We start from the raw sequence: 24,310 nt of genomic DNA, 5'->3' as shown, positions 1-24,310 counted from the left end.
ATGCTAATGTTGAATTGCACTGTAGCAGTATTGTAAAAATAATAATGATATTTTAAGCCCGAAATTTCTCTCTCCTCCCTCATTATTTCTGTTATCTTCTCTCTCTTCATTCTCTCTTTCTCATTTGCTCTCTCCTCTCTTTAGACCCAAATATCATCCTCCTCCCAACATCAGCATCACACATCACAGTGGAGGAAACGTTGGTCTAGGTTGATCAACAATGGAGGAAACGTTGATCGAGCGGCGGCAGTGGCGGTGGTGTCTGGGTTTTGATCGGGGTTGATATGGGTTTTTTTTTTTTTTTTTTCCTGTTGTGATCGGGGTTGATCGGCGATGTTTGGGTTTTTGTTCCGGTGGGATTTTGGTGGTTGATCTGGGTTGATCAACGATGGAGGAAACATTGATCTAGCGGCGGCGGTGTCTGGGTTTTGATCGGGGTTGATCTGGGTTTTTTTTTTTTTTTTTTTTTTTTTGCTGTGATCGGTTCTTAAAGGAAGAGGTGGGCATGGCTGAAGTGGGTTATGGGTCGTGGTTGGGTTGTTGGTCGTGGTTGGGTCCGGTGTTTGGTTTGTGGTTGGGTCCGATGTTTGGTTTGTGGTTGGGTTGTGGCTAAAGTGGGTTGTTGGTCGTCAGAGATCGCCAGTGTTTGGGTCCAACGAGGTCATGGCGAGATCGGCGTGGGTCACAGTGATGGGTTTGGTGGAGATCGACGTGGGTCACCGCATGGTTGGCTAGTTCTGGGTTTCCGATGGGGTTTTTTTTATTTATTTATTTATTTATAATATGGGTTTTTGTTCCGGTGGGATTTTGGGCAGTGGTGGCTTGGGTTTTTCTGGGTTTTTGTTCTGCTGGGTTTTTCTGGGTTGATCATTGGTGTTTTCTGGGTATTTTTGACAGCTGGGCTTTTCTGGTTGATCATTGGCTCCAACTGGTTTGATGGATTATGTGTTGGCTCTGTTTAAGGTTTGATGGTTTGTGTTTGTGTGTGTGTGTGTGTGGCTGTGTGTGTGTGTGTGGTGATGGGTTTGGAAAAGCCCAGGAAAACCAAAAGTTATGGTTAGAAAAAAATAATAAAGAAAGATTAAAAAATAATATAATAAAAATAGAGTTTTAGGATGTGGGAGGTATTATAAAATGGTATGGTATAAGTAATAAAGTGACTTTTTGAGGTGGTAAAATATAATAAAATAGCATTCTTTGATGCTGATGCTCTAACACAAATTTTAAAGTTTCTTAAAAATGTACCAAAATACTATTGATCTATCTTTTTTTAATTGAAAAGTTGATGTAGAATTATAATATTTTGGCTTTTGTTAACGGGTGTTGTACAGTGCTGTACAGCACCCGTTAAGTTTTACTTTAGTGTGCATGTTATTACTGAAATAACCCTGCTTTAATGGGAAAATAAGAAAACGTCAACATCTAAATGAGGTGCATCAGGTAGCATTGGAAACGTAAAATTTTGCATTATTTTACTTAAATACCCTCTTAACTATTTTCACCATCTCCATATTTATAGCATTTTCTCCTTGTCATCTCAGATCTCTTTTCCATCCTATGGGTTCATGATTTTTTTTTTTTTTTTTGATCCTATGGCTTCATGTTTATTCTTATCTTTTGATTCTTTTTTAAAAATATATATATATTTTTCATTTCTTTCCTTCTTCACAGCCACAGATCTGGGTGGGACTTTCTTTTTCATTTTTTTTTTTTTTTCCGTTTCTTTCCTTCTGGTGGGATCCAGGGACCCAAAATTTCATAGAGAACCACACCAGTTACCCACTCACATTCGCCATAGTGGCGCATCCATCGAACTCAATTTACGGTGGAGTTTTGGTAGTAGAGATCTGGACGAGGTTGATTTGCTTGCAGAGAGCTTCGTTTCAGCCTAGTCAGACTCGCTGGGGCTTACCGCTTAGCAGGCATTTCGTCGGGTCTAGTTTTATATTGTCTATTTCCTCCCTCATTCACACCCAAAAAGTTTTTAATTTCAAATCAAATTGTTCTTATTTTGTAAAAGAGTTTGATTTTGTTGTTTTTTGAGAGTACTGAAATTGTTGGTTGTTTTGGTTTGAAATTTTTTCTTTTGGGGGCAAAAGAGATGGCTAAACTGGTTATAAGCATAAAAGGTGAGGAGAGTTAAAAGATGACGAAAGGTATTTTTGTCTTATAAATAAAAAATTTAATGGCTTCTATTTCCTCGATAAAAGTCTCCATGTGTAAAAAAATATTATTAAATTCCTTCGTACAACACCCGTTAACAGGACTCATATAAATTTTGACCTCTTTAAACTTGAGTTATTTAAAAATATAGAGTTTCAAACAAAAATATCAAACTCCAAGACACAAGTACCAAAATTTCACGATAGTAAAAAAATGGACTGTGAGTTCTCTGAACGAGAAAGATCCAGAGAAGAAGATGCTGAGCTCAAGCGTAGTACGAAGAAGATTAAAGAGTCAGAGGGGTCGCCGGCCTTTGGGGCCCCGTCGTCTTACAGAGATAAGCTCGTGGGGGAGATTCCTGGAGCCTTTGCACAGGCTTTTAACCTCCTTTCAGCAGAGGAAGGGGATGCACAACCAAACATGGATGTTGAGGATGTTAACAAAGATTTGCTCGCGGTCAATCTGTCTAGTGATACTAGGAAACACATTCGTGCCAAGTAGGCACACGCACTTATTGTCAAGGTTTTTGGCAGATCTGTGGGATTCCATTATTTACATGCTAAGGTGATGAATCACTGGAAGCTGGCGGGTAGGCTTGATTGTGTTGATTTGGGGAAAGACTTTTTCCTCATAAGGTTTGGTCTTGTGGAAGACTATAATAATATAATCAAAGGCGGACCCTGGTTCATTGGAAAGCATTTCTTGACCATTAGAGTGTGGGAGCCCAACTTCAGGCTTACAAATGCAGTGTGTAATATGGTTGCGGTTTGGATTAGACTCCTCGAATTGCCTATCGAATACTATGAGTTGAGTGTTCTTAGAGAGGTGGGTAACACCATTGGTCCAGTCCTCAGGATAGACTCAAACACGGCAACGGAGGTGTGAGGTCGATATGCCCGTATTTGTGTCCAGGTGGATCTAAACAAGCCTCTGGTGCGAAAAATCCTACTTGAAGGCTGGGTTCAGGAAATCCAATATAAGGGCATCAATACCCTTTGCTTTTCTTATGGGCGAGTTGGGCATCGACAGGAAGGATGCCCATACACGGTTAGGGCTGAGCCATGCATTCCTCCAACTACAACTGAGGCTACGTCAATAGCACATGATTTAGTTGGTAACGAACGAGATGGGGCCCATGACGTGGATAGTGGCAAGGGTTCTGATATTCAAAATTTTGGACCGCGGATGTTAGTCCAGCGTAAAAAACCCTAGACCAGGTCGCCAGGGTCACGTGACAATCACCAAAAACCCGCTCCAGTGCATGGCTCTAAATCTTCAGGTAATCCTGAGACCCATCCCTCTCGAGCGCCACGCCCTGACTCTCGAAGTAATTTGGCTGGGGCTTCGGGGTCTACGAATGGGAAAGGAAGGAAAGGGAGAAAAGACCACTCAATAGGCACTACAGACAAAACTGAGGGTAAAGACTCGGGTAAAGGGGTGCCCGTCCCTTTTTCTTTTCAGTTTGGCAGCCTAGCTCGTAACCAAGCCTCCCCTGTTAGCTATCCCAGTGGTAGTGCGACGGTTTTTGCGTCATCGAACCTACGCAGTGGGCAGCTTGACTTGGGTTCAAACACGCTGACTGAGAGTGGCCAAAAATCACGAAAGGGTAGTGCGAAAGCAAAGGGATCCGTCAGTCTACATGGAAGCAGATCGTAAGTTTCAGTGGGCCATCCTAAGACAAGGAAAAATCCTGCCACTTTCAATAGGAATGCTAGCTCAGATTAGAGCAAGCCCCACCATGATTTGGGGATGGTTCGACCCAGAGGAGATGAAGGCCTGGAGTCACATCTTTCCTTTAACGCCTCTGAGCAGAAAGATTAAGTATCTTCCATTAACAGATCCGGCCTGGATGGAGTGGCCCAACCCTTGGTGGATATTCCCGTCGGACAAGCCAACAAGAGCGAAAGTAAGAGTATTCGGCTGGAGAGCACTGTCGCCGCTTTTGCTGGAGCAAAGCTTGAAAGATGTAGACCGAGAGGAGTTAGTTGTGGAAAAGAAAATATGGACGTCCAAAACAGCAAGTGTGAGGTGCTGGGGAAACGAGGTATCAAAAACTCTGATTCGGATATGCCCAATGACAAAGCATTTCAGCTTACTGATCAGCTCCAGGGAGATGCAACTGGGGTTCCTACAGCACCTGATAACAATGGTAGAAGGGGACAATTTGTCCAGGAAGATGTTGAGAAAGATGGGATGGAAACTTCTGAGTGTGTTAGATACGCAGATCGTTCCTGAACCGGTCTCGTCCCCAATATCCTCTATCTCAATGAATATTCTTCTTTGGAATTGTAGGGGGGCTTTGAACCCTCATTTTCACTTGGCGTTGACTAGTCTTATTAACACTCACTCTCCTTCCATTGTGATTATAACGAAAACTAGGATGGGTGGTGATAGGGCTAAGGACATTACTGATAGGCTCCCCTTTGATGGAGCGATTCATTCTGATACTATTAGTTATTCTGGAGGTATTTGGCTCCTGTGGAATTCGGATGTGGTGGAGATTACCCAACTAGCTAAAACTGAACAGGAAATCCACGTAGTGGTTTAGGTACGTGCTTCTAACACTCACTGGGTCCTTTTCTCTATTTATGCTAGCCCTAGATTAGCTGAAAGAAAATTATTATGGAATAATTTATCTGCTGTTGCTCCCCTCCATAGCTTGCCTTGGCTCATGCTGGGGGATTTTAATGAATTGCTGTCCTGTCAAGATAAACTTGGAGGCAACCCCTTAATCCCTAGCCGTGTGTTGTCTTTCAAGGAGTGTCTTGACTCTTGTGGTATGGTTGATCTTGGATTTCATGGACCCAGATTCACTTGGGTTAATAAAAGGGAAACGGGCTACTATATCTAGGAGAGATTGGATAGAGGCTTTGCTAACATTGATTGGCGAGAAATTTACCTTGAGGGTGCTATCCACCATTTGGCCCGCATTCATTCTGATCATTGTCCTGTCCTGCTATCTTTGGATAATTCCCTATCCTTCAAGTTCCCCAAGCCCTTTCGTTTCCAACCGGTTTGGATGTCTCATCCTCTTTTCCCTAAGGTGGTTGACGACTCTTGGGTTATTGATAGGGCTTTCAAAGCCAATGTTGATAGTTTTACTGATAATGTTAAGATTTGGAATAAGGAGATTTTTGGTAATATTTTCCACAGGAAGAATAGAGTGGAGGCCCGGCTGAGGGGCATTCAGAATAATATTGCAAATGGCCCCAATGATTTTTTGTTGAATTTGGAAAACCAACTTCGGAAGGAGTATTTTGAGATCCTAGCCCAAGAGGAAGAATTCTGGTCAGTAAAGTCTTGGTATAATTGGTTAATTCAAGGTGATAGAAACACCAGGTTTTTCCATTCCTCCACTTTGGTGAGGAGAAAGAGAAATAGAATCACTTGCTTATTAGATGGTCAAGGAAATTGGGTTCATAATGAAGTTGATGTGGCTGTGCTGGTCAGGGAGGGTTTTATCAATTTGTTCCAAACTAGTGCTGTGAGCTCTCCCAGAAAGGTTTGGGAATTTCCGTTTTGGACTTGCCACATTTCTATAGAAGATAGGAATCGGCTTGCAGCTGATTTGACTTTTTTGGAAGTTAAAGAAGGGTTATTTAGCCTTAAACCTCTTAAAGCTCCGGGACTTGACGGACTCCATGCAGGGTTTTTCCAGTCCTTTTGGCATAAAGTAAGCAGGGCTTTCTTTGATGAAGTCAGTAGGATTTTCCAGACTGGTACTATGCCTCCCCACCTTAACGAAACTCTCATTACTCTTATACCGAAGTATCAAGGAGCGGACTGCCTTGGAGCCTTTAGACCCATTAGTTTGTGTAATACCATCTATAAGGTCGTCACTAAAATCATCATGATGAGATTAAGGACCCTGCTTCCCAGCCTCATCTCTCTCCTCCAAACTGCCTTTGTTCCTGGAAGAATGGGGCTTGATAACATGATTATTGCCTAAGAACTCATTCACACCATGAGCTCCAAGAAAGGGAAAGTTGGCTATATGGCTTTGAAGATTGATCTAGAGAAAGCTTATGATAGATTGGAGTGGCATTTTATTAGGGACATTCTGATTCTCTACAAGTTTCCCTCGAATCTTGTCAAGTTAATCATGAGTTGTTTATCGTCTACCTCCATCTCTGTTCTTTTCAATGGGGGCAAGCTTGACTCCTTTCTGCCTTCTAGGGGGATCCGCCAAGGTGATCCATTGTCTCCCTACTTGTTCATAATGTGTATGGAGATGTTGGGAGTCCTAATCAATGAGAAGTGTGAGGCTAATCTGTGGGATCCGATGAAAGCCTCTAGAAATGGCCCATCCTTCTCTCACCTGTTTGCGGACGATCTGGTTTTGTTTGCCAAAGCTGATAGGAAAAATTGTTGTAATGTGAGAGATACTCTGGACTCCTTTTGTGAGCTTTCGGGTCAAAAGGTGAGCCTTCAAAAGTCTAAGGTTTACTTTTCCCCCAATGTTGATCCCAACTTCCGGGAGGAGATGTGTGAGATCTTGGGCATGAATTCCACCCCTAATCTTGGGAAGTACCTAGGCTTTCCTCTAAAATTGCCCGAGTCGACTTCTTAAGATTTTAACTTTGTTCTTGATCGGATTTAGAATAAGTTGTCGGGTTGGAAGTCTAAGCTGCTCTTTATGGCTGGTCGGGTTGTTTTATCCCAATCAGTTATTGTAGCCATTCCCTCCTATGTAATGCAAGGGTGTATGTTGCCAAGCAGAGTGCTGAACGGGGTTGATAGGATTAATAGAAACTTCCTATGGGGTTCGACTGAAGAAGCCAAGTGGATGCACATGGTCAATTGGATGACCGTCACCAATCCAAAATCTAAAGGGGGACTCGGTATCCATAAAGCCAAAGGAAGAAATTTAGTCATGACTGCCAAACTTTGTTGGAGGACAGATAATGTCGTTGATGCCAAATGGGCAGAGGTCTTAAAAAAGAAATATCAACAGAGGCCCGATATGAGCAAAGAAGCGAAATCCAGAATTTGGAGTGCAGTGAGAAAGGGTACGACTATCTGTGAGAAAGGATCGAAATGGGTCGTTGGAAGCAGCAGTAACTTTAGCTTTTGGCATGATAAATGGCTCAGTATGGGCACTGTCCGATCTTTGGTGGAAGGTCCCTTACAAAGGGGAGAGGAAAATATTCTTGTCAAGGATGTTATTTCTAATGGGAGGTGGAACCTTAGTATTCTTTCCTTTGATTTCAATGATCTGGTTCGGCAAGCTATTTTGGCCACCCCTCTAAGAAGAGTGGCAGAAAGAAGGGATCATAAGTGCTGGATTTCAAGCACGTATGGAGAATTTGATACTAAGAATGCTTACATGCTTGCCACGGGTTTGGACCCTCACACCCCTGACCTTCATGGGAAATGGATTTGGAAACTCCCCACACCGCCCAAAATCCAAATTTTCCTTTGGAAATGCTTGCATAATAGCCTGCCAGTCAAGAGTGTTCTCGCTCATAGAGGAATTGAGGGACTGGGAGGGTGCGAATTCTGTTTAGAGGGTGATGAGGACATTCTTCACGTGCTAAGAGAGTGTCCCACTGCCCAAAATTTTTGGAACGCAACCCTCTGCCCCTCTCCGCTACGGCTTTCTTTCTCAGCTAACCTGGTAACATGGATTCGTGACAATGCAGTCTGCTCTACTCATGCAGAAGATAATGATTACCCCTGGGGACTATTCTTCTTATTTGGTATTTGGAATATCTGGCTCCAACGTAACCGAAAAACATTCAAGCAGATGGCAACTAACCCAAGTCTGTTATCGCAAGTTGAGAGCCAAACTAGAGAGTTTGTTTATTGTGTGGTTAACCCAAAGAAAGATAGAACCATGATAACTAAGGAGGTGAAATGGATTCGACCAGCCCTGGGCTGGGTTAAATTAAATACTGATGGGTCCTTTTCCGTTGACAATGGGCTCGCAGGATATGGTGGTCTTATTAGGGGAAGTGATGGACAATGGATTATGGGGTTTGCCAAGTCCATTATTGTCTCTTTCAGTATAGCAGCGAAGCTATGGGCGCTTAGGGGGGGTTTATCTTTGTGTATGGAGATGCATTTACAGGCTGTAGAAGTTGAGCTTGATGCATCACGGCAATTTCTTTGGTTTCAAGCAATTGTTCTACTAACGGGGACCTCTCTGGTCTTGTTGATGATTGCAGGGAGATGCTGCTGCGGATGCCTCAGGCTAAGGTGTCTCATTGCTATAGGGAGGCCAACTATTGCGCCGATGCATTAGCTAGGATAGGAGCTAATTCCTCCTCTGTTTGTACTCGTTTTGTAACCCCCCCGCCCTCAATTGATTCTATTTTGTTTTCTGATTTTGTAGGGTTGTATCGTAACAGGGCTTGCCCTGTTGAACCTGTTGTTTTTGTTTCGTAGTTTCTAATATATTATCCATTTCACCAAAAAAAAAAAAAAAGTACCAAAATTTCCTAGGAGTACTCACAAACCCGTGAATTCCTTGATAATATAATCAAAACCAACGTGTTAGAATCCTATAATTTTAAAGAGAAATACTAACGAGTGCTTTAAATTAGAAAAAAGGGGCACACCTTTCTTGGCCAGTAATGTCCCAAATGTGAGCCTTGATGACCTTGCCATCAATATTCGAACTCTACCCAATAGTAGAGTTGGACTCCAAATTAAACTCGTTCTTTGTGAACCTCGAGAGCAGGTTCAATTTTCCCACACCAGAATCACCAATCAAAACCAGTTTGAACAAGTAGTCATAATTATCTTCATGTTTGTACACAGCCATGTATCAATCTTCACTTTCTTATTAAAGCATTTTCAGCAGTTTCTTTTGCACTTTTGTACTGTTTGAACAGTAAATAATGACATTTACTTTTTATTTACTTATTTTTTTAAATACATCTTCCAACAGATTCTCTATTATTTCTCTATCTTATTTAAATATTATTTATTTATTCATTATTTATTCATATTTTAACACACATATTCCCAATATCCAATCCTCACTTCTTTCTTTACTAATTTTTTATTATGTTTTATTCTTTTATTAATGAATTGTAGTACATCAGGTTTGGAGAATGCTTATTCATTGAAAAAAAAAAAAAAAAGAGTTTTAAAGTAACTGTTGGATGAGATAACGTTGGGTGAGACTAGGCGTCTTCTTTCATGATGTTGTGTATATTTATTCATCCAACAGTTGAAATGAAAGAAGACGCCAGTTTCATGACACTCGAATTATATAAACTTGACTAAAAAAGTCGAATCCTACTTTACCTTTTAAATTAAAAAAGTCTATCTCATCGGGTGTCACTATAGTTAGGTGCCTTTTTTTTTTTTCGCCTTTACATCCAAAAAGATGGGTCCCACTTCTTTAAAAAAAAAAGATTTGTCTTGTAGCTAGATGCCCTTGGTACTAAATTTTTAAAAATAGTTTTAAGTATTTAAATATTAAAACACTTTTTTTTATAATATTTTTTAATCTACCTTTACTTTTACAACACTTAAATGATACCAAAAACCTTTAACTAAATGAAATCTTATTTTCAATGAAACGAAACTCAAATTGCATGACAAATTCATGTTTAAAAAACTCAAATTTTAAAATAATTAGTCGCTAACCCGTGCGATGTACGGGATAATTTTTATAATTTGGCTCAAAGCATATTATAATTTTTTTTTAACCCATAATAGTACAGAATGTTAAACCAAGAGCAAAATGGGGGAAAATATAAGGAGAATACAAATTGACTAAAAAAGGGATGAGAATCTTAACAAATTTGAGTTAAGAATAAGCAGTTGCCAATGTAAATCCTTCAATTTAAGAACTTTCATGGCCTTGCAATTAATGCCCAAAAACCAAGTCTTGTCTGGTTGAAAATAGCTACGGAATAAATAAAAAAATTTAAAAAGGGGGGCTCTCTCCTTTTCTTCTAACCTCAAAAGTGTCAAGCAAGGATCATAGGATGGATTATGGGCAATAATAAAAGTCCACAACACAAATTTGGGTAAAAGAAACCACCTGCAACATTTAACATTCTGTGAGGCAAAAGATATGACAATCCAACTACAAATTTGAGTTAAAAAATTAATTGCAAGTAATATAGAAAAGCATGATTCCAATCCAAAATTTGGATTCTAAAACAGTAATAGGTTCAGGAACAAAATATGATCCAACTCAAATTTTCAACAAAGATGAAAAAATTGATGTGTAACCCCAAAGTCTTAGGGCATAAAATTCAACTTAAGCAATCTATATATTAAACTCTAGGAGTTTAAACTTTCTTTTTCAGTTTTAGATGTCTTTGTGATTCTCATTTAAAAAAAAAAGCTTTAAATGTAAATAATCACCCTTTCATCAACATGTTTAACATAAACACAGGCTAGGGAAAAAAACCATAACCAAAAAAAAAAAAGAAGAAGAGAATCCTATAGAGTTGAGAACAATTACATCTCATCGAAGAAGCAATTAACAATAAAAGTACTAAATTTCTAAACTTTGTTTTATCAACATAGTACAACTTTTTCATTAAAAAAATTAAATTAAAAAAAAAAAAAACATAGTACAACTTAAAATGATGAACCATAGAACAATGGAGAACTTTGTTCTGATTTTTTGATTTAATAGTAGAAAAAGGAACAAAACGGAATAGTAGAAGAATTAAAACCTTCTAGGTTGTGCTCCTTGCAATCCTCCAAAACCAAAGGAAACCCATCAAACAAAAAAAAAACATGAAAAATAATCAAGCAATAGGGAACCAAACGAAATAAAAGAAAAATTCATATGGAAAAAAGAGAGGAAAAAATAGGGGTGTACAGAGATTCAATGGTGGAGTTTACAAACAAATAGAGAGACAAACAGATATAATTTAGGAAAACAAATTTGAACAGGATTGGGAGAATTACCTGACATGATAAACCAATCAAAATACATTATATTTTTGCTGAATAAAACTTTGGAGGCTGTACTTATTTTGCTAAATCTTGTCTTTGCCATTGCAAGGTGAAAACAATACAACTTTCTTATATCCTTTATGCAACATAAATTTCAATGAGGTTGATGGCATGCTAAGCATGGTTGTAGCCCTGTACCTGCAATTACATATATGTACTTACTTACATATTTGTATTGTAAGAGTTCCAATTAAAACAAAATAGAGATTAATTATAGTAAAAAGTTTCTCCTCTATGTGATAAAAAATCAAATGAAACGTAAATGATCATAATGCATCATGAAATGGTACAGCTGAAATTCGTGCACTTCAAACAACTTATAAGAAGTTGCCCAATACATAGCAAATAGATTAATGACACAAACACATGCAGTGCCAAACAACCAATGCACCATTCCAAGTCAACCAATTCACCATTCCAAGTCTCTCCAAATCAAAATCAAAACAAAAGAAATACCCAAAAGACAAAAATCCTCAGCAACAAATCTCAACAGAAATCCAGGAAATTAAACAGACCCACTTCCCAAATCCCATTGATTTCACCTCAATCCCTAGAAATTGGAAAGAGAAATTGTTAGAGATCATGAAGTTCATGAACAAAAGCTAACATAAAATGCAAACCAAAGAATACATTGTTAAGTTATAGTAACTCATTTAACACAAACCCAAAACTTAATCCATAAGTTTATTTTTTCCATATGTATTATATTAGGATTTGGAATTAGGAAAATAGAATGATGCAAAATGCTTATCTGAATATTATTGGTCACTATCATCTGATTATATACATCAACAGAGTACTTAACCAACTAACTGAAAGATAACTAACTAACTTCAAAGTCACGTGCACATCACATGCTCACTTAATAGACTAAACTACTTGCAGCATATCTACCTAACATTGAACTACATGTAGCACAGCACCCTGCTTATAGCTCTTCAACAGCAACATCAGTTTCTGCATTAACTGCATCTGCAGAATCCTTCTTCAACATATTACATAATAGAAGTAAAATTATTAGGACATACCATATGCATACTTATTGCTGGTGAGTTTTGGGTCGGGTCCAATAATGTGAAAACTTTGTGCCAAACCTATATATAAATAGATATATAAAACCCAAGTATACAGATATCCCCAATTAACAAAGCAAAATTCACAATTCACAAAGGTATCTAAAAGGAACCTTCACAATTGATTGTGCTTCCATTTACTTTTTCTTCACTGTTGTTTTTTTCCTCAACACCCAAACAGATGCTCAACTTGGTTAAGTTTGTCTGATCGTGAAAATACTTTGGAAGCTTTATATCAATATTTATCAAACATTGAATCTTTTGCTGGAGAGAAACAAAATGGAGAAGATTCTAGGAAGGATGGTAACTTGGCAACTTAGTGCCAATTACTGATGCTACAGTCAAATATTATAAAGATCACAACTCTTGCGACATCAAAAGACTTGTCTTTGTCTCTCTCTCACACTCGTTGGTAGATTTTTTATTTTTTTTTTAACAAACAATAAGGATTTATTAACTGAGACCCAGCATCAAACACCTACCACGCACTATAACTGAAATTTTGAAAACCCTAACTTTAAACTAAACGAATTAAATTTAGAATGAAAAGAAGTTGGAGAATTACCAGAAAATAAAAAGTGTCAATGTAGGACTGCAAAGCACAAAATAAAAGAATTTTGAAAATTAGAGAGAGATTCAAATAACAATGAATGAATTTGAAAGAGAGAACAGGTACCTGCAGCAATAGAAGGGGAGGCGCTTGAAGGTGGGTGCGAGACTTTTTTTATCTGATCAGCTCTATCTAACAAACAATAAGGATTTATTAACTGAGACCCAGCATCAAACACCTACCACGCACTATAACTGAAATTTTGAAAACCCTAACTTTAAACTAAACGGATTAAATTTAGAATAAAAAGAAGTTGGAGAATTACCAGAAAATAAAAAGTGTCAATGTAGGACTGCAAAGCACAAAATAAAAGAATTTTGAAAATTAGAGAGAGATTCAAATAACAATGAATGAATTTGAAAGAGAGAACAGGTACCCGCAGCAATAGAAGGGGAGGCGCTTAAAGGTGGGTGCGAGACTCTTTGTATCTGATCAGCTCTACCTTTGATCGCTTACTTCTTTTTCATCTGAGTTTTGGATTTTGATTTTGGGGGAAGGAGAGAGTTTTGTTTTTTGGGTTTCTGAGAAGACAGAGGCAGAGAGCAGGATGGGGGAAGGGTTTTAGTTTTTTAGTTTTAGAAGAGAATTGGGTTTTCTTTTGTTTGGGGTAGAATTTTTAAAAAAATATATTTGCTGTTTTGGAAAAATATGTTTATGAGGGCTACTCTGATTTTGCGTTTAAGTATTTTTTGGGATTTAGAAAAGTTTTTTTTTTTTTTGGTTTCTGATTTTTTTTTTTTAATATTGTGCTGATGTGGAAATTTATGGGAGCTTCAAAAGTTTCGGTTATATATATATATATATATATATATATATATATATATATATATATATATATATATAGATGATTTAAATATTTCGGCCAAACAGTTGTTTTTGGCGATTTTTTTTGGCCCATGAACCAGCATACATGTCATCATCCTTGATAGAACAGTCAATAAAAATGCTCCAATTTTCTTCTAAACTGAAGTTACTTGAATGTACCCTATCTTAGATATTATCCCTGCACACGATACTTCACCACCACAAAAATGGAGGATCTGAGGCTGAGAGGGTTCAACACAAGTTCCACAACCTCTACCCCTCCCCTTCACACACTTAGACACGCACGTCGCACAACCTTGAACCGTGTGTTTATGGCGGTTTACACTTGTGCTATCTTAGCCCATCTTTATCACCATGCACACAAACTCATCGAATCAACCACCTTAGCCTCCTTCTTTATCACCCTTTCCTTGTTTATCTCTGATATTATCCTTGCCATCATTTGGGTCATGCAGCAATGTTTCCGAGTGGCCATTGTTTATCGCAGTGAATTCCCTGAAAACCTTGAAAAGGTCATGAAGAAATCGGATTTTCCAGCACTAGACGTGTTCATTTGCACAGCAGATCCGTACAAGGAACCACCAATAAGGTTGGTGAGCACAGCCTTATCAGTCATGGCTTATGACTATCCAACAGAGAAGATTTCGGTCTATGTATCAGATGATGGTGGTTCACAGCTCACTCTCTTTGCTTGTATGGAAGCTGCAAAGTTTGCAAGTCATTGGTTACCATTTTGTAGGAAGACGAACATAACAGATAGAAGCCCAGAAGCCTATTTTGCATCAAAGCACTCATGGTCATCTGATGCTGAAAAGATTAAGGTAATATTTAGTAAAACTAAAACCTTTGGGTCAAAAGGCCAAAACTTAGTTATAGTTTCTTAAATATTTACAAATTCAACTATATGTGATTCTATTGGCAATATTATCTTACATAAAGATAATTTGTTTTAAAGAGAGTTTCAAATAGCTTTTTATTATCAAAATAAGATATTATTTGGTTTTTTTGTCTAATTAGAGATTACACATCAGATTTCTTATTCAATTATAATTTTTTTTATCAATTAAGCTAACTAGAACCCACTATTTAAATATAAATTAAATTAATCATTTGACCGTATTTATCATATTTAAAAGTAATTATGAAATCTAAATTACACAACTCAAGGAGTGGATCTAAGTTTTAGCCCAATTCTTTTTTGATAAACTCATATTGAGCTAATTAAATTTTCTTAATACCTCCCCCTTTTTTCTCTAGCCAAATTCCTTTTTTTTTTTTTCTTGATGAATTAGATTCATGTTACTTAATATTAAGCTATATGAATTATATCCATACATAATTCCTGTGCAAGTCTTGATCAAATTTCCAAGTGGATCATTTGCTCATCCCAAAGAAATTCCTCTTTTTGTGACCAAATATATATATATAAAACTCTATACTTTACAAATTGTTTATAATTAACCATATAATTTCTAAAGTTTCAAATTAATTCTTAAAATTAAAGCAAATTATTAAAAAAATTAAATTATAAATGATTATAGTTTTAAAAGTTAAAGTATTTATTTGAAACTAGCAAAACTATAAGTTTAAATTTCTAATAGTCTGAACTTAATGATTAAATTTGAAAATTTCTAAACTATTGAGTTTAATTTAAAATTACTCCTAAAATATATAATGTAAATTTCACCGCACCAAACGTAAAAGCCAACTGCAAACAGCACTTGTCTTCCCTCTTTTAAGGAGACATATAGTGCATAACTGCATATAGCCATATACTAAAGAAATTAGAAACCTTTTTTTTTTTTTTGAGAAAGAAGAAATTAGAAACCTGATAATTGAATCTCAAATGTTAAAAAGAACTCCAATTAAGTACCAATTGGCACACTGTACTAAAACCAAACAGAAGAAGTAAAAATATAAAAAAAGAAAGGTATTCTAATACGACACGCCTTCTATATATAAGTGCTTGGCCCCTTACAACAACTAGATATTGGCCGGCCATCACTAATTCACTACACTGAAAAGGAGCCACAACCACTTTGTGTGGGACATATCATAAGAAAAAAGAACAGTTAATATTTGGTTAAAACACAAATGGTATCATTTAAGTTTGACTAAAATAATTTTTTTTGTTTGTTTCTGTTTCTGGGAACCCAAAACATAATTTGTGTTGGACATATCATAAGAAAAAAGAACAGTTAATATTTGGTTAAAACACAAATGGTAACATTTAAGTTTGACTAAAATTTATTTTAGTCAAACTTTATTTCTGTTTAATTGGGTTTTTTAATTTTTAAGTTTATTTAATTCAAGTTTTTTGTCCAATTTCGTTAAAATATTGGTGGTAAATATACAATTAACTAATGAAAAAAAAATTGAAAAGAAATCTCACACATAAATACTATAAAATATTTTTATTAATTATATAGAATTTTTTTTTTCATGTGAGAAAAATACTTTTTTAATTACAATTTTTTTATGAAATTGGACAAATGTCCTGAATTGAATAAATTTGAAATGTAAAAGACTTAATTGAATTAAAACAAAATTAGAGAACTAAAATGAATTTTAGACAAATTTAGAAGGTATAATTTGTATTTTAGCCTTAATATTTTATATAGGCATAACAAAAAATTTTACAAACTTTTTCACAATCATAAGTCTTAAATAAGAGATAATAAAAGCAATGTTAGTTAAAGATCCTATTGAGAATTAATAACAACTTATTTATTCTGAAATTGAAATTTGTTATGGAAAATATTGTATAAAGAGTATTGCTCTAATTTATTGGACACATCTCATATTTGATCTCTCTCTCTCTCTCAAACACGCATACATATATATAACTCCCTTTCTCTTAAAACAATGCACTTTTGGGTATGAGTGAGAAAGGGATTGAGCCCCTTAGCTTTAACCTATGTGCATATTTCTATTGGATATATCATAAAGGCATAAAGTGAAAATAAAATAAAGCCTACAATATTATCTAACCCTTTCTTTTTCTTTTTTTTTTATCGTAATATTGATGGCAGGATATGTGCATATCATTTATTCATTTGATTAAATGATTGCACAAAATTGCACTAGGAATTAAGCATTTTTCATACCTAATGCACAAAACTCATACTTTCGAGGGATTTTAGAGAGGTCATGATAGACATTCTTACCCCCTTATTTTTAAAGAGGTTAATTCTCAAATTTGAACTCACGACTTATCGTTTTTAGAAGAAGATACTTATTTTTGCATAAATGGCCAATTTAGATAGGAAGGGAATAGAATCTCCTCTAAAACTTATTGATTACCTTTTAAAATTATAATTTGTAGGGAAGATTTATTCATGGATCTTTTGTAAAATTACTGCAATTTCCTCATTGAAGAGTTCTATCAAACAATAACCCTAACCATTAGCTTAATCACATTCTTGTTCTTAACAATCCTACAGATAATGTATGAAAGGATGAAAGTTAGGGTAGAGAATGTTCTTGAGCTTGGGAAAGTTAGTGAAGAGTATATCACTGATGAGTCAGAGCGCAGGGCTTTGAGCAAATGGACAGATGAATTTACACACCAAGATCATTCCACCATCATTAAGGTTTGTTTTATATCAAGGGGTTTACTATTTGTGTTAAAAAAGATCAGTGTATTCATTCCACTAGCATTTCTTTTTTCTTTTTTGTCTTTGACAATGTTAGTGATACAAATTACTTTAATAATTTTTTACAACTTATTAAGGTGACAAATTATATTTGGAGTTATCATTTTCACATTAACTAATCACTAACACTACTTTTATCATACATCAATTACAAGAGGTTACATCAATTGTTATGAAAAAAAACTTGTATCCATAGACTCTTTTATTCATTCCAAAGAAATTAATCCAAGGGTCATCACATATTATAGAACAGCATTGGGATAGGAATTGGTAATAGAAACAATTGCTCAGCAAAAAAAGTAGCAAAATTTTTTTTGTTTTGGGCATCTACCCATTTAAAATAGTAATTCCTTTTTATTTTTAGGTAATTAAAACTTTAGTGGGCATCTAATATATTGGCTTGTACCATGATCAGGTCTTATTAGAGAGTAGCAAAAACAAAGATATCACGGATCATTTGATGCCAAATCTCATCTATCTCTCTAGAGAAAAGAGCAAAACTTCATCCCACCATTTCAAGGCTGGTGCCCTTAATGTCCTGGTAAGCCTTCTTATATTTGAGCCAAAATGTACTATGTTACACATGCTACTAGTTCTTTCATAGTTCTTTTTGTGTTTCTTTTCATCAATTGCTACTTGTTTTGGCCTTTTGTTTTAAAGCTTCGAGTCTCGGCTGCCATGACCAATGCACCTATAATCCTAACCTTGGATTGTGATATGCACTCCAATGATCCACAAACACCCCTTCGTGCATTGTGTTATCTATCAGATCCTAAACTTCAGTCCAAATTAGGATATGTTCAATTCCCTCAAATGTTTCATGGGATCAACAAGAATGACACTTATGGTAGTGAATATAAACGAGTTTTTCAAACTAATCCAATGGGTATGGACGGACTATTGGGCCCAAATTATATTGGAACCGGATGCTATTTCAATCGGCGGGTTTTCTTTGGAGGTCCATCAACTTTTATTTCACCAGAAATCACAGAAATTAGCCCATACAATGTAGTGAACAAGCCCATCCAATCCCAACAAATTCTCGATTTGGCACACAAGGTTGCAGGGTGCAGTTATGAGAACAATACCAAGTGGGGGTTCGAGGTAAACCTACGAGTTTGTTTATATTTCCCTAGCTTACAATTTATAAGTTATAATTGATTAGTGTGCTTTTCGATTAGTTTTTCCTTTAAAAAAAAAAAAAAACACTTAATCATTTTCTTATGTATGATTGATTAAATCGTCACTTTTCTTAAGTATAAGTATACTTTTTTATTCTCATAGGGAACTCAAGTAGTGAGTTTATTGGTTTGGGATATGGCGTAAACTTGAAAGTCTTAAATTCAATCTACCATTCTATTGGTCGGTTTATGAGATTTTTGAGATGTCTTGAATAGCGAGCGGAATAATCTGCTTAAAAACTGGGATATCACTTCCTTGCACACACACTTTTTTCAACTTTTAATAAATAAACAAATAAAATTTTCAGCAAAAAACTAATCCAACTGCACACTAAGTATTATATAATAATTAAATTTTAGGGTCGAAATCTTATTTTCATCTAGAAAATGCTGAATATCTTACATGGATTCAATTCTTAATTAAAGAAGAGTGAAAAGTCACATTCGATTGTAATTATAACTTATAGATGATCAATAAATTCATTGTGCAATACGTAGATGGGCTTCAATTATGGATCACTAGTTGAGGACTTCTACACGGGGTATCGGCAAAAATGTGATGGATGGAGGTCCATATTTTGCAATCCTAAGAGGCCAGCCTTTTTGGGTGATGCACCAATCAGCCTTATTGATGGATTGAATCAATGCCAAAGATGGGTCATTGGTGTTATACAAGTTGAATTCTCAAAATATAGCCCCATAACCTTCGGCACTAGGTCCATGGGCCTTATTATGGGCCTTACTTATACATATTATATACTGTTACCCAATTGGCTTATTCCATACATCATATATGCCTTCCTCCCCCAACTAGCTCTTCTCAATGAAGTTAGTATATTCCCAAAGGTATGTACCTAAACACTTTACAAATTTCATGTCATTACTTTGGTTTTTCTTTTTTGGATAGAATAATTTAGCCATGTAATTACTTAAATGTTAGAGTCTTTGAAATAAAGTCTATATGCTAGGCCTCTCTACTCTTTTTCTTTTCCCCACCTTTATTCGCTAAACTTTTGTAGTGTTGGTGCGAAGATTATGTCATTCATTAATGTTAATGGATTTATTATGTTTATATCAACAAGTCTATGGAGGCCAATTTTTCTCAATTACTAGCGTGTTCTGTTATGATTGGTAAAAAATAGTGTTAGAGATTAGGCCATGTGTAGAGCAATTTAACCCGTAGGCCACTTTTAAACAATAAATGGCCCTAGCTCTCCCAATGAAAGAAGACCCCTATTCACCAACAAAATATATTTAATTAGTCTTGCAATATAGAAAGAAAAAAAAAAAAAAAAAATTAAGGCACCTCACCTAGGGGAAAAAAAATTAAGGCTCTCTCTATTGGCCAATGTAATGCATTGTTTATCAACAAAAGTTATTTTTGAAAAATTATAATCTCTTTGAATGCTATGCAACATATAAAAATTTTAATTAATAAAAATTATTTTTGAAAATCTATCATCTCATGGTTGAGAGAGATTGTTTGTCAAAAAGCCAATGGCACATATGGTGCAAACAAGAAGGGTAAAGAAGGTAGGGTAAGTAGAAATTACATTGTGATAAGTGTGCCGTGCGGCACATATGGTGCAAATAAGAACAAAAGAAACTCCACAATTTTTTACATCAATTAGTTTAGAGTTACAACAGTTTTTACCACATATTTTACAACGGCCGAATTGACAAGTTTTGAATGGTAAATGATAAATAGAAAGTTAGTGATGAGTCTAGATGTAAACTAATAAAACCCTACTAGGTGTCAACTCAATTGTTGTAAAAATTATTATGGTGAATAGGTAGCTAAAGTTTCTCTTGATTAATAGTCTACCAGTAGTATTACTATACATAATTACTGTATATATTTTATTGATACTTGTTTGAGCTTATCGATCTCTAATTATATATAATGTCATTTTCATTTTCTCCCCCAAAGGAACAAAACACTACTTCTTCAACAGTACATGAAATTAAAATTAGATTTGTTACCAATGTTTATACTCATGTGATGAATCTATAAAAATATTTTTCATATTGAGAAATATGCAAATTTCTTTAGTTAGTAGGGAAAGGATGTGAAAGTTATACTATTATTTTAAATCTATCCCTTTTCCTTTGATAATTCAATGATTATTTAAGATAAATCATTATTACCAGTATTTATCACTTTATTTTTGCCATAAATTAGAATCTTACAATTCTTAATTTGATTCTACAATTTGATCTATAAGGACCTCTCATTGATCTTGCTTAGGATCCCAATTCTAATAATTTAGGTTTTACACGTAAATTTACTTTCCTATTATAGATCATGCTTCATATCACCGGAAAATTGTTAGGTACTCCCGAAGTACTATAAATGTGTAGTCCTCCCTCTCACATGAATGGTGGGTCTCACCATAAATTTAATTAGTGAGACCCAGAATTCATGTGAGAGGAAGGAGTATGTATTTATGGTACTCTGAGAGTACACAATAATTTCCTTATATCACCTGTGTATGATTTTTTTTTTTTTTTTTAAAATCTTAAAAATGATTTTTGGATAAATTTGTTACTAGTGATAAACAAAACATAGCTGAAAATTTGGATGAAAAGTATTTCCAAAATTAAATAAATATTAAAATAATTATTATTTATATAAGAAAGTATCACATTTGAAGTTTTGGTCTAAGGCCCAAAATGTATTGAGTCAGCCCTAGAAATATTAAAGTAAAATTGCTTCAATTACAACTTGCCATGTTAATAAGTTGTGAAAAAAATCGTGTCCTCATCAATACTTGATTGTCATTTTTCAATTGATGAATTGACTTAATTGAAAAATGAGTTGTAGTTATCGGAGCCATGGTTCTTCTTGTACGTGTTTCTTTTCCTTGGAGCCTATGGAAGTGATCTCCTTGAATTTATAGTAGAGGGTGGAACAGTTCAAAGGTGGTGGAATGATCAAAGAATGTGGACGATAAGAGTACTCTCAAGCTACTTGTTCGCATTCCTGGAGTACTTTCTCAAGTGTCTAGGCATTTCCACATACGGTTTTAGTTTGACCAACAAAGTTGTTGATGATGAACAGAGCAAAAGATATGACCAAGGTGTTTTTGACTTTGGAGTCCCATCACCCATGTTTGTGCCAATAACAGTGGCAGCAATAATCAACTTAGTCTCATTTTTTATGGGGCTCATGCAAGTTTTGAAGGGCAGCAATTCGGAGGGACTATTTTTGCAGATGTCTATGGCAGGTTTTGTAGTGGTGAATTCCATGCCAATCTATGAAGCCGTAGTCTTGAGGAGGGATAAAGGAAGAATGCCAGTGAAGATTACTACAATTTCTACATGTCTGGCATTGGCTCTCTATGTTCTAGCTTCACAGGTTCTTTTCATCTAAGGAATAGAAATTACGAATTGGGTTTATATTCTTTCTGCTAAATAAGTAGAAAACTTCATTACTTGTATGCAATTTCAAGTATGGAACTTCTTTTTTCTTTTTTCTTTTTTTTTTTCTTTTTTGAGAAACCAGTCAATAATTTTATTCGATCAACAGAAAAATTATTGTCAAACAATACAAGATGGGCAACATCACTATGGATGTCTTCCAACCAAATCTAGGGTTCAACATAATGCTTTGCTAATTTGGCTAGTTTATTAGCCACCGCATTACCCTTTCAACGTACATGGAAAAAAGTACAAGAACTGATCTATGTAGTGGGCCTTTTGTGGTTAAAGTGGGTTGGGCTGTCTCTTGCGGTATTGGACCCAAGTATTCTGAGTAAATGAGTTGAGATCGGTCCAACTACAACTCAACTTAGTCCGACTTGTGCGCAAATTATGCCTCGTCTGTCAGGAGTATGCTTACAGTGAGAAGAACTATTTCAGATGGATTGCGGCAGACAGATATGATAATAACAAGATAAAATGAAGTACTTTGACATTTTTATTAAGGTAAACAGATAATCACTACTTAAGAAAAAGATAATCACAGTTTAACAACAATTATTTTGTAAGAAATGTAAGGGAAACAGGGGGTAGTATATGAGTTGATTGAGAGAGGAAATAAATCAGATCAAGTCTGATCCACATGACCAAAACCAAAGAGGGATGAACGCTTTTTCTCAAAGTGAATAATCTCTCAGGGAGATCCTGCCATGGAAATTAATCACTTTGAGGGAAGCGGACCTGAATGGTTGGTGCACAAGAACACTCTTTGTTTCCTGTAGAGAGCAAGATTTTGAGAGGGAGAGAAGGAATCAACCTATTGGTGCATGCTTGCTGTTCTAACTCTCTATCTTTTCTTTCATTCTTTTCTAATATTCCCCTTTTCTTATCTTTTTCCTTTCTACCTCTTTTTCTTAATCCTTGTTTTCTATTTCCCGGTTTTCAAGTTTTCAATACTGTGATGTTTTTCCCTCTTGCCTTTATGCACACGGCAAGGGCCTCTTTATAGTGCATATCATGACCGGATTTTACTATCTTAACCCTTAACCACCTTTGTCTGGTATGGGTGTACCTGTCGACCACCACTGGTCCATCTGTGTGCCACTCCCCATCGCCAGATAAAAGAAAGCTATTTTGTTTATTTGTCTGCCATGGCACCCTTTCCTACTACGGTGTGGGTGTCTTCTCTCTCTCTATCCCTCATGGCATACACCTAGTGGTTCCAGCTCAGCTTTACCCCTTTAGGTGGTATGTCATTCCAGCAGGACACTTCCCCCAAAAGAGCCCTAGCAGGAACCTCAAAATAGGTTTTCCCCTCTCTCCACCGCCAAACCATGCCCTTTTACCTCTGACCCATGACCTTACCATGTCCTGTATTGGCTGGGTACTGGTGAGATCTGGGCCTTGCGCGTGCCTCTCTTCCATGTATGTCCAAAGTTTGCCTGCTACTCATGTGTCTGTCGTGGTTGGCTTGCGTAGTCTGCCGTTTGTCCTTGACTATTTTTTGGTTTCCTTTCCTTTTATAGCTTGCCCTATTCGGGACGGGGCCTTGCTTAACGTTGGGCTTTGCTTTTTCTTCAGCCCACCATTTTTCTTGCTACCATCTCTTGTCATACTACTCTATCATTCCTGCTGCAAAATTGTTTTGCCTTAATCTGGCTGGGCCTCTTTGGGCATGCCATTTATTCTTCTCCTAATGGCCCAACAAGGCTATTGGTTCTTTTGTTACATCACCAGTAGGCTCCTGTGTCCCATTTGTTTTCCCTTAGGCGTCCCGAGCCCGTTTGCTTCCTTTGGGCTTCATCAGCCCTTTTCTTAACTTTGCATCACAATGGGCTTTTACTGAATTCTTTTTGCTTCCCTGGCCCAATTACATTATTCCTCATTCTTGGGGTTCATGGGCTTGCTATTAACCCCTTACTTTCTTTACTTTCATTACTTTGGGCCTGTCGTGGTCCATTCTCACTTTTCCACATCATATACTGCCAATGGTTTGCTTTTTCTCTCTTTCTGGGCTCTTTTAAGCTCATTTACCTCCTCAAGGCCCATTTGTTTATCTCATGGGCCTGTGATCCATTATTCCTGCCGCTTAGGCTTAATGGGTTTTTTTATCCGTTCGCCAACTTTTTTCTGTCCATGTTACTGGACTTCTCCCTTCCACTTGGGCTTCCGAAATGGCCATCAACAATCTGCAAAGCCAAAACGTGGGAATCCTCAATAACATGAACAAAATATGCTAGACAAGAAGAGACAGCCTTAACTCTTTAAGATAGCTGATGACTGTATTAGAGTCCCCTTCAAACACCACATTCTGCAGCCCGATCTCTAATGCAAAAGAAATCGCTCTCCTACATGCCAAAACTTTGACATCATCAACTATTGGAGGTAGTGTAATCCTTTTCCAAGAGTGCAGCAAAAACCTTTCCTGTAGAATCTCTTACCACTACTCCA

At 36.3% G+C, this 24,310-nt stretch overlaps 1 protein-coding gene across 1 annotated transcript; it reads left to right on the top strand.

Moving 5' to 3' along the window:
• The first annotated feature begins 13,678 nt into the window (after positions 1 to 13,678).
• On the top strand, positions 13,679 to 21,912 carry LOC126713275 (cellulose synthase-like protein G3). Its single transcript, XM_050412986.1, has 6 exons — positions 13,679 to 14,423; positions 17,046 to 17,195; positions 17,674 to 17,799; positions 17,919 to 18,362; positions 18,938 to 19,285; positions 21,264 to 21,912. The coding sequence occupies exons 1-6, from the start codon at positions 13,809 to 13,811 to the stop codon at positions 21,810 to 21,812; spliced, it is 2,232 nt and encodes a 743-aa protein (XP_050268943.1). The 5' UTR covers positions 13,679 to 13,808; the 3' UTR covers positions 21,813 to 21,912.
• Positions 21,913 to 24,310: the final 2,398 nt, after the last annotated feature.

Source organism: Quercus robur, chromosome 2, assembly GCF_932294415.1.
Source record: "Quercus robur chromosome 2, dhQueRobu3.1, whole genome shotgun sequence".
NCBI lineage: Eukaryota > Viridiplantae > Streptophyta > Magnoliopsida > Fagales > Fagaceae > Quercus > Quercus robur.
The sequence above is the reverse complement of the archived record's forward strand: the minus strand, read 5'-3'. Positions and strand labels throughout refer to the sequence as shown.